The sequence below is a fragment of the Rhagoletis pomonella genome, unplaced genomic scaffold, assembly GCF_013731165.1.
Source record: "Rhagoletis pomonella isolate Grant_MI unplaced genomic scaffold, Rhpom_1.0 Rhpom_scaffold_00004, whole genome shotgun sequence".
Taxonomy (NCBI): Eukaryota; Metazoa; Arthropoda; class Insecta; order Diptera; family Tephritidae; genus Rhagoletis; species Rhagoletis pomonella.
Window position 1 is genome coordinate 63,499,848 of NW_023458558.1, and position 11,678 is coordinate 63,511,525.

Genomic DNA, 11,678 nt, shown 5'->3' on the forward strand with positions numbered 1-11,678 from the left:
GTTTAAAATTAAAAATTATTCAAAATGCATTACATTTTATTAAGTTAGAAACTTTCTTTCAATTTCAGAATGTGGTGGTTACTTGCGGGCGACTAATCAAACGCAGGTCTTTTACTCACATCCACGCTATGGTCATCGTGTTTATAATCGTCATATGTACTGTAATTGGCGAATACAAGCTGATTCTGAAAGCAGCGTTCAAATTAAATTTTTGCACTTTGAAATCGAATATTCTGACCGCTGCGAATATGATTCAGTGGAAATTAGAGAAGAAATTTTTGAAGAAAAGTATATGCGAAATAGCAATCATGGTCGTTTTTGTGGCAATAGGGTAAGCAAAAAGCAAGATTTTACTTTCATAAAACATACAAACATACATACCTAACCGCTAAAAAGTACTAAACATTTTTCTCACCTATTTTCAGAAACCACCCACAATTAAGTCATACACTGACACCTTACTCATGCGTTTTCAAACGGACGGCAGCACTTCATTGCGCGGCTTCGCCGTTTCATTTGTAGCAGTAGAACCACCGGATGAGGACTTGATAGATGATTTAGATGCAGTGACGCCGTTTCCTGGTTATATGCGCAGCATGTACTATGCCTCGGATACGGGTAGCGATTATGATGATGATTAATATGTGGCAATAATTTAGCATGTATTGCTTGTTTGTTATTACTGATGTACAATTAGTCGGTTTATTAATGGAAATATAAGTCATTTTAATGTAGTCATGATGTATTGTATATATTTATTTATGTATATAAGATTTTGTGCCGTGCCAATAAATGTAAAATTATTTGAAAAATTAAGTGACTGCGAAAATAGATAAAAAAAAATTAAAAAAAGGAATCCATTCAATTCAATTGTCTGTGTTTTGAGCAGTGTTGCCATTTTAGCCGTTTTCCGGCTAGATTTAGCCGGTTGCGGTAGCAAACAGCCGGAGAAATTACGATTTAGCCGGCAGCCGTTTTGCAGAAAAAAATTAGCCGTTTTTAGCCGATTTTGCTATTTGCCTTTTTTTCTTAAATTTCAAATATGTATATTTGTTTCCATTTTTGACTAAGTGACCCAAAATCTGTTAGAAATGGTTACTAGCCTTATCGTGGAGAAAATTTGCATGTAAGGCAGGGTTGTATGAAATTGGGCCGATTTCGCTTATTTTTATTTTAAACGAATAAGGGATTTTCTTCATAAAATGTTTGTTATAAATGTCTGAATTTTGAGTGTGAAGTTTTATTCGCAAACTTGGAAAATAAGAAATTATTTCACTGTTAAGACACTTAAGATGCGTTTGTGTTTGGATATAGTGCCAACAAACAGAATAAATATTACATGTAGATATTGTCTTCCCAGATAGCGCATATTCAATTCTGCCCAAATTACAAAACATCATTTTTGCCCACTCCCAAAGGTTTAAGGTAAGGGAAAAATTTATATTTTCAAGCACTATGTACACATATGTATTTTTTTAAACAAACTTTTTTGCTGAGAACTTTTTTATTTAAATTCCAAAAACCGAATGCCAACTTGAACTAAAGGAACCAACACTGCAGTGAGTCAAAATTAAAATAAAAGAGCACAAATTTCTATGTAAAGCAAAATTCTCTGGGAATCCTACGAGACATCTGCCGGTCATATGACCGGTCACCTAAATGGGAGATCTGCAGTCTTTTGGCATCATATTTTACATCAGAAGTGAAGGGATTTCTGAAAAATCTGACCAGTTCTTTTGTGTAACTGTGATTTTGCATCCCTTGTCAACATATGGCCTCGGTTGAAGTTAACTTAAGGTCGTTGTTTTACTGCCTTAAAATTGAAGGGAAATTTTTACAGCGTTTTTTATGTGTATTGGTTTCTATTTGAGTGTATTGAGAATCGGTCAGTCTGAAAAGGCCTTGTAGGGAAGACAATAGGTTTGTTCGTCGAAAATCCAGCGAGAATTATCACTCAAAATATCAGATAGTGAGAAAAAATGCTCCCAAATTCTCTCTCATGTAGAGAAACTTGCAATTTTCTGTGCGAACGCAAATTTGCAAGTTTTTCTGCCAGCTCGTGTCCACGGTTGCATTTCAAACAAAAGAAATTTGTATAAAATTTTTAAAATTCTTTCAGGGGGGCAAAAAACAGGATCTACGTGAATATAACTTGTCAGTCCGACTTTCTTCAACATACGTTTCAATTTCTTTGTCGGGTTTACCATATACTCTGGTTGAGATTGCATTCCGATTAAGAATACAGTTTTTTTGCCGAGTACCTTGCAAATCATTGGAATTAACTAAATTAATTAAGTAACTTAACTTACATTTTTCATTTTAAAATCGCTCCAGCTTGTAAATTTTTAAATTCAACGAACTTGTTTATTCAAATTATCGTCGACAAAAAATCCAACCATGTGCCACAATCATATATTTTTCGTGATTGCAAATTCTTGCTGGAAAATTTTTTTCGACTCGAATTTGTAACTTCTCTCCAAGAAATAGTATTTTTACTCGTGATTTATTTAAATAAAACATGTGAAATTTAGGCGAAACATGTTAGCCGGTTTTATTTGCCAATTTAGCCGGTTCGTCCAAAAAGTTCTGGCAACACTGGTTTTGAGTTGAATAACCGTAAAAAAGGAACAGTCCAGCGCCTTCGTCTTGGTCTGGAGACTGTATCGGAGATACAGCCGCTAAATTTAAACGTAGAATACGTGGTATCGTTAAGAGCATATCCAAGTCAAAAACGAAAGCACACACTAAGAAAAAAATATCGATAAAAAATCGATAATAATATCGATAGCAAAATCGGTAAAAACATCGATAAAAAAATCGATGAAAATATCGTTATCAAACATCGATAACAAACTCGATAACTAAATCGATTATCAAATCTATCAAAAAGTCGATTACAAAATCAATAACAAAGACGATAAAAAAATCGATTACAAAGTCGATAAATAAATCGATAACAAAGCAATAACAATATCGATAGAAAATCGATCAAAATATCGAGAACAAAAGCGATAACAATATCGATAGCAAAATTAATAAAAATGTCTTTAACAAAACCGATAAAAATATTGATGACAAAATCGATAAAAATATCGACAACAAAATCGATAAAAATCGATCACCAAATCGTAAAACAACCGATAACAAAATCAACAAAAAATGTCTATGACAAAATCGATAAAAATATCGATCCTTATATCGATAAGTTCCGAAAATATCGATAGCAAAATCAGTAACAATATCGATAACAAAATCGATAAAAATATCGATAACAAAAGCGATAATAATAGTGATAGCAAAATCATTAACACAATCAATAAAAATATCGATAACAAAAGCGGTAAAAATATCGATGACTAAATCGATTAAAATATCGACAACAAAATCTATAAAAATATCGACAACTAAATCTATAAAAGTATCGATAACAAAATCGATAAATAATCGATAACAAAGTCGATAACTACATCGATTACAAAATCGATAATAAAATCAATAAAAATATCGACCAATATATCAATAAGTTCCGAAAATATCGATAGCAAAATTAATAAAAATATCGATAACAATTTCGATAACAAAATCGATAAAAATATCACTAACAAAACCAACAAAATATCGATTATTACATCGATAAATCCCGATAATCCCCAAGATCACTAAAATCCCGAAATAGTTCCCAGAATGAGTCTCTGTGTCTCTATCTTTATCCTTTTCTCTACAACTACCTTTATTTTAATCTTTCTTCCTCTATCTTCATCTATACTTTCATCAGTATCCTCATACTCATCTTTTTCTTTATTATTAGTAGCTTGTGGAACAAACCTAATATGTAAAATCTCTATTTTAAAAATCTCTATTTTAAAATACAATTGCATTTATTTCGCTATCTCGTTCTCAAGATATTTGATTATGTCACAAAACAAAGTTAATTTTGCACACTCTTGTTGTGGTCGAGGATATCGATCTCACCTGGGATTCAAATTGGCAGCATGATTACGCTCTCCAACTTCAGATTGAAGAATGAGTCGGTGCGTCTGAACCAAGATTAAATGAAAGGTTGCTGGACTTTGGAAAGTCTTGCAAATTTTAAAAGTACATTGTTTCTAGCTTCTAAAAATTCAAAAATGAAAATCATTCATAGAGCGCTTTTCGAGTAAAGTGACCAGGGCGAATTAATATAAGGTGATAGCAGGAGTACAAAAACAAAAATTTACATGTATTTTGTTTTTGCTTTGGCGGCATAAACTGTCAAAATCTGTAAGAGTGTGTGTAGAAATTCAAACAAAATTTTTTAATTTGAAATCAGAAGCCGTGCGGCGAAACACATACACAAATCAGCTGAGCTAGTAACATTAACTTATATTAATTCGCCTTGAAAGTGACTTTAAAAGCTTTTATTCCATTTTTAATTTTTTTTTAATTTTATAATCTTCTTTTTTACAGTTATGTGTATTGTATATACATTGGGGTGGTATATATTGAAATTTGTATGCTCTCACCCCCTAGGATTGTTCTGTTTTCTTATTTTCAAATCAAAAAGTATATATTCTCTTGTGCGTTCACCTTTACCCGGATTTTAATATAGGCTAGCACTTTCGTGGGCTTTTTGTTCCATATATCGAATGCATTAAGTGTTATACTACCTAGCTCAGTGAGTCTGCGTCTAGCGAGAGCAACACATTAACAAAGGATGTATTCTGACTTTTCTTCGTCCATCTCACAGCACCAAGCGCAGGGAACAATGTCCCATGAAGTACCCAGTGAGAGTTCGAATGTCCTGCCTTCCTAAATTTATAAGTTTTTTTGAAGCTTCTTGTGAGCGACAGGTGAACCGCTTAGCTTGTCTGTGCAAGACATTCACTCCAATGCCTATGGAATTTTTTGTCCACCCACTTAACCTCCCTTAAGTGTGTTTTTGTGAACCCACAAAAGGGTTTCCGGGCCATGGAATATTGTGGTAACTACGCGGTCCACCTGGTCATTGCCATTGTGACCCTCATGCCCTATTTCCGCTTATGTACGTTCACAAGCTGCCGAATCTCGGCGTTGAGATCTCCGATACGGGGATTTCCGGGATCGGCCTGACGAAGGTTGTCACGCTCATCGGCTAGAACAAACGCTTCCGCAGGGAAGTTTGGACGGGGATCCGTAATGCATTCTGCCGGTACGAAGCGAGCTGCAGTAGCAGTGACAACCCTGCGGAACTTACGCTCACCAAGGTGGACGTCGGCTGGTGTGTGGAGTGCAGCGAAGGTGTTCTCGGTAAATTCCGCGAAGGCTTTCCAATCACCTTTAGAAAATTTGATATAAGTCCATTGTTCCGCGGAAGCAAAGTCGATTGGTTTATCGATCGAGATGACTATGGGCAGATGGTCTGATGCCAAAGTCAGCATAGCTGTTTATCAGACCAGCGCTAGCCAGAGTTGCAGCAGCTGCCCACAATCCTGGTGGGTGCGTCGTCGTTCATTATACAGAATGCCAAGAACAGCCAAGTCTGTTCTCCTACGATCATTTGACAGGCTTGAGTGCCAAAGATCATGGTGCGCGTTTAAGTTGCCAACTACCATACGGTTTTCACCTCTGAGTAGCGCACCTATTTCCTGCCGGGCAGCTGTTGACAGGGGGTATGTATACGTTAAATATTTCGAGCTCAACATCGCCTGACCGGATAGCAATGCCCTGGCATTCTATGGTAGTATCCCTTTGGTCGATGTCTGCTTCAATAAGACGATACTGCACGGTGTGGCGCGTGATGAACTCTAAGCCACCACCATTATCTCGCTCGCGATCTCGACGGTGGATTTGTATCCGGCACAACTCAGCAATGTGGAATTGTTGTGCAACTTCGTCTCTTGGACCGCAGCTATCAATATACCTTGCCTTCCCATAAAGACGGTTATCTCCTCGATCTTGCTCTGAAGCCCGTTGCAGTGGAATTGAAGCAGCTTCATGTGGTCGGGGGACGTGTGGTAATGCGGGGTGTGAGAGATGTGTGTGGTCGTGTCGTCATTGGCTGTGTGCGCTGCTGAGGTGGTTGCCGTCCTGTGATGGTGGTGGTTAGCGTCGCGGTTGAGGTTTGCGATCGTGCTGCGCAACACGGGCCCTCGAAGTTCCTCGTCCAGTCACGCGTGGTGCGCAGACCTGAACATGCCCTAAAGCGGCACCAGCCAAGGCAGGTGTTGCACTTGACTGATGTCACATTACGGAATATCCTGGTCTGACATACCGTGCATATTGTAGGAGGAACAGGGAGTTGTTGGCGGCGGCGTGTGGGTGGTGGTGCGGTTGTGTGTGTTCTGTGGTCTGTAGCAGTTGTGGTGTGGTCTATTGTGTTATGTTGTTGTGCTGTGGTGTTTGTGTGGGACTGCTCAGGTGGACTGGGGTTAGCCGTGGAGGCTCTCTGGCATACACAGCAGGTGTAGGTTTCTGGCCTTGGGTTTGAGTCGATGCCGGCCCTGAGTAGAAGAAAACGTAGCGAATGTAGCCCTATGGACGAACAAGTTCTGAGATACTTCGCTGACCTAAACGGGGTTAGATCGCCGAAACAACAGTCTTTGGTCGGGTAAAACCCGAGTCATTCCGGTACGTAGAACCGGCTGTCGTGGGAATGATAAATTTAATAATAGCGCATTCCTGTTGAAAAATGTGTTAATACAAATATTTTTAAAAAATATGCGTATTTTTAAAGAAAATTGTTTGTGCCTCGCTAGGGCAGGCACCTTGTCGTTGGTGCGGGGGCTTAGCTGCATCACCAACCAGCCCTCTTCTGGTTTGAGGTAACGCGGATGTGCAGACCTCCGCGCTACCTTATCTCTAGACTTGGGCTGCTGGAGAACAGTGACCAAGAACTGCCACCTCCTAATCCAGGGTGTTAAGCGACACCGTGCCTATTGGACGGTTTGCAGCCAGGAGGGTATAAACCGGCTGTATTTGAACGGCGCCTTTCCGACACCGGGCCGCATCGGGGAGTAACGGTGGCCTTACCGCGACAGGGGGCGCTGGCGCGGCGGACTTTTGGAGATCCCCTACAAAAATTTAGACCACTGAGCTCGCCTCGTCGAGCAGGTGGCCGTACGAACTAGATGATGACAAAACAACAAAAAAAAAACAACCAAAAAACCAAAAAAAACACAAAATTTGACAACAACAGCCACAACAACAGCAAGTACAGCAACAATAACACCTGCGGCTTCAAATGCGGTAGGTGTAACAGCAACATGCACAACTAAGGCACTGGAGACGCCAAGAAACAGCAGCGTGTGGGAAGGCCCAAGAAGTGCTGGGCGGAAAGGCAGTTTCCTAGACCAGTTAACCGCCGAGGAGGCAGCGCTGTTCATCGAACATGCAAGGGACGATGACCATCCAGGAACCAGTGCAGATGCGCTACGTCGCATGGGCCAGAGCAAAACAGGTAGTTCTAATAACAGAAATTTAACAGGAAATCACAATTTACCTGCCGAACCAGATCGGCCGCAACACCGGTCCGGCAGTTCTCATTACAGGTACAGAGAGACAGCAGCCACCGCACCGATGGTAGTCACCGCTCCAAGAACCGGCATCGCTCGGGTAGTTGGCGTCGCTATCAGAGAGCCGGCAGCGCTCCAAGAGCCGGCGCCGCTCCGAAAGCAGTCACCGGGCGGAGAAGGAGAGACTCCATAGGTCGCACAGCAGAAGCGCCTCAGCAGCGTCCGACGACTCCGGGTGGCAGAAGCAAAGGAGTAGGAAGCACCGCAGGGCCAATCCTCCTCCGATGCCGCAACCAGGTCAACCGGGGTCCCTAGACGATCGGCTTCGCGAGGGCTTAAGCGGTTCCGGGGTTAAATGGTACCTCGGGCAAGGCAAGCCCTCAGTTGAATCCAGAGCCATGGCAGAGGTCAGAATGGAGATTGAGAATGAGGGACGTGAAAGACACAGGAAAGGCGACAACCCCGCACCCGCCGATAGGTGGAAGAGCGGGCCCAACAAACAGGCACACTTACCCGCACCTGCTGAAAAGCAGAAGAGCGGGCCACAGCGACAACAGCAGCACAGACCCGCGCCCGCTGAAAAGCGGAGAAGCGAGGAACCAACAGGCTCCAACAAAAGAGGTAGCAACCAGGTCACTCCGCCAGAGACACCGGGCACCAAACGGCAGCGGGAGCAGCCACCCCCTCCGAACTCATGGTCTAGGAGCCTGGTCGGGCCGATCGAGCAAGGACAGGCGCAGGGGGGTTCCACTCAGCAACCCAGCTATTCGGAAGCCCTCAAAGGCATTCGGGTAGCGGTGCTGCCTTGTGAGTACCCTGCTGCTGCCCTGAGCTCGGAAGACCTAACCAGACTCCAGGATGCCATCATGGAAGAGGTTTTCAAAGGATGGTCGCACCCGCTGGTGTTCTGTGGTGTGTACTTCAGATCCGGCATGCTCCTGGTGGACTGCAGGGACGAGAGAACAGCAACCTGGGTGGTGAAGAAATCACCGGCACTTGAGGGCTGGAAGGGACCCGAGATGTGCACGAGGAGGGGGGATGACATCCCTCCAGTGCATAACATCACGGTGTTCCTGCCAAGGAGCGCCGATAAGTCGGCGGAGTTTGCGTTGGGGCTACAAAAAGCGCAGAATGAGGGCATCCACATCTCTGCGTGGAAGGTAGTATCCAGCTCCGTAGAGGAGAACGGGCATAGATGAGGAATCGTACGTCAGCATCAAGAGGGCTGGCTTCAACCTAAACTATAGGTTCAGTTTCGTCACGTTGAGGCCGTGGCGACAAAAGGCGACAGGTAGCAAGGAGTCGGAGCCGCAGGAGACCCCAATCGAGGCGGCTGCCGACTCCTCCGCTGCCCAGGCGACCCAGTCAATCTCGACCTTACCGGCGGAACAGCCTCCCCTCGCACAACTACCCCTCAGTCAGCTACCCCTCACCCAGACACCAACTCCAGCAAACACGTCCGAGCCAGCCACCAGCACCCAGCCAGCGGAAGACGTGCCATCCACGCAGGAGTTGCTATCAGGCATCGACTTTAGGCGACTTGAGCTCGATAGGAGAAGCGAGAGCGAATTACAGCTCTCCGATCTCGACGAGCCCCAACTATGACCACGCGTCACTTGGCAGTAGCCCAGGTCAACCTGCATCATGCGGTGGCTGCTTCGGCGATCATCTCCAGCAGGTTCGCCACGGATGACCTGGGCATTCTACTGATCCAAGAGCCGTGGACCTACAGGGGCCAGGTTAGGGGCCTCAACCACAACAACAACAAGGTAATTTGGGACCTCTCCTGCGAGAGGCACAGAACATGTGTGGTGCTTAAGAAGAACATTGATTACTTTTGCATTACAGAGTTTCTAACACAGGACTTGGTCGCAGTGCAGACGACGCTCTCGTTAAGTGGCAGAAGCCTAGAGGTGGTGTTTGTCGCGGCCTATTTCCGGGGGACAGCAACTACGCCCCTCCGCAAGAGGTACAGCAGCTAGTGGAATTCTGCAGAAAGAGACGGCTCCACCTCATCATAGGGTGCGATGCGAATGGCCACAACGTTGAGTGGGGCAGCACGGATACGAACCGCAGAGGTGAGTGTCTCCTAGAGTACATCTTAAGTGAGGAACTAAGCATCCACAATGTTGGCCAAACACCGACATTTGTAACGAGGGCTAGAGAGGAGGTCCTAGACATCACGCTTAGCAACAGACTGGCTAGCCCTCTGGTCACCCAGCGGGGGGTCTCATCGGAGCCCTCATTGTCAGACCATAGGATTATCCAGTTTGTACTGGGAGTAGAAGTCAAAACTAGGCAGGCAAACAGGAACCCCAGGAAAACTGACTGGACAAAGTACAGCGAGACTTTAGAGTCAAACCTAACTGGAATTAAGTCCAGGAATAGGTACACTAACTGCATGAGCCTAGAGAGCACCGTCAATGAGTTAAATGGCGCTATTGTAGATGCCTTTCACTCAAGGTGCTCAGAAAGGAGGTACGCAAACTATTTAATAGAGCAAAGCGCACAGGGCGCTGGGCTGAGTATTCAGCAAGTCTTACTAATTACAGTAAAGAAATCAGGAGGGCTAAACGCGACAGTTTCAGGAAGTTCTGTGAGGGCATCTCATCGACTCCTTAGCTGCCAGGCTGCACAAGGCCTTGGCAAGGGACCATACAGATACCAGACTAGCAATCCAGCTAGCCAATGGCACTTACTCAGGCAACGAAGAGGAAGGGGCACTTGCCCTGCTTTCGGCCCATTTCCCGGATGCCACTCCCACTTCGGGGGAGGCACCGTGCCGACGGACCAGGCCGTCCCCGGTGGACTGGAAGCTGGCTAGGAGTCTATTTACCCACCGATCAGTCTGCTGGGCGATGGACTCCTTCGACCGGTATAAATCCCCGGGGGTGGATGGCATCAGTCCAGTGTTACTGAAGCAAGGCAAGGAGCTCCTACTTCCACACCTCGTGAACATCATGAGGGCTAGCCTAGCGCTCGCTCACATCCCTGAGGTGTGGCAAAGGGCTCGGGTTATTTTTATCCCGAAGATAGGAAAGAGAGATTATTCTCTAGCTAAGTCCTTCAGGCCGATAAGCCTTACCTCCTTCCTGCTTAAGGCGATGGAGAAGGTGATCGACCATGAAATCAGGAACAGCACCCTTAAACAGGTGCCTTTACACCCCGACCAATATGCCTGCAGAGTGGGCAGGTCTACGGACACCGCACTGTACACCTTGTCTACGGAAGTACAAGATGCATTTGAGTGTGGGGAAACAGTACTCTGTGCCTTCATCGACATTGAGGGGCGTTCGATAACACCTCTCATATTAGTGTCGACCGGGCACTTGAAAAACGCAATGTGCAGGCAACGATCCGCAGGTGGATAGCCAGGCTACTAAATTCAAGAATCGCTGAAACCGACATCGGAGACAGCGTGGTACAGCTAAAAACTACAAAAGGTTGCCCGCAGGGAGGAGTCTTATCCCCTCTCCTGCGAAGCTTAGTTGTGGACGAACTTCTACGGATTCTCACGGACAATGGCATCCGCTGCCAAGGCTATGCGGATGACATCGTGATTATCGCCAGAGGAAAGTTCGTGAGCACTCTCTGTGATATAGTGCAAAGGGGACTAAACCTGGCAAGAGGCTGGTGCGTGGACATGGGCCTCAGCATCAACCCCTCTAAAACGGTTATTGTCCCTTTCACTAGAAGAAGAACGCTTCCAGGCATGAGGAACATTTCTTTGAATGGGGTCGCCATCAACGTCGCCACCGAAGTTAAATATCTAGGACTAACCCTGGATTCTAAACTTCTGTGGAAGGCACATGTTGACGCGGTCACTTCCAAAGCTACGAGGGCACTAATGGTATGCAAACGCCAGGTAGGGAAGACCTGGGGCTGCAGTCCCAGGATTCTGAGATGGATGTATACCATGATAGTTAGACCAATAGTCACCTATGGAGCAGTGGCTTGGGCCTCGAGAACCACCCTCACCACGGTGAGGCAATCCCTCACCAAGCTTCAACGTCTGGCATGTGTATGCATTACGGGGGCAATGCGCACATGTCCGACGGCAGCGCTGGAGGTGATTCTCGAGCTCTAGCCGCTGCACCTTACCATGGAACAGGCTGCAAAGCGAACTCTACTAAATTTCGCGAGGGAAGGCTTTGGCAGGGGCAAAACCATATCATTAAGGAACAGAGACAAGCTAGGCTCCCAAGTTCC

At 44.9% G+C, this 11,678-nt stretch overlaps 1 protein-coding gene across 1 annotated transcript in view; it reads left to right on the forward strand.

The window, feature by feature from the left end:
- LOC118737968 (dorsal-ventral patterning protein tolloid) overlaps positions 1-802 on the forward strand; it is a gene marked incomplete in the record, with an annotated part of 55,463 nt that extends 54,661 nt beyond the window's left edge. The window contains 2 exon segments of the mRNA XM_036468810.1: positions 69-331; positions 426-802. Of these exon segments, the coding sequence (XP_036324703.1) occupies positions 69-331; positions 426-641 (479 nt within the window).
- Between the last annotated feature and the right edge of the window lie 10,876 nt (positions 803-11,678).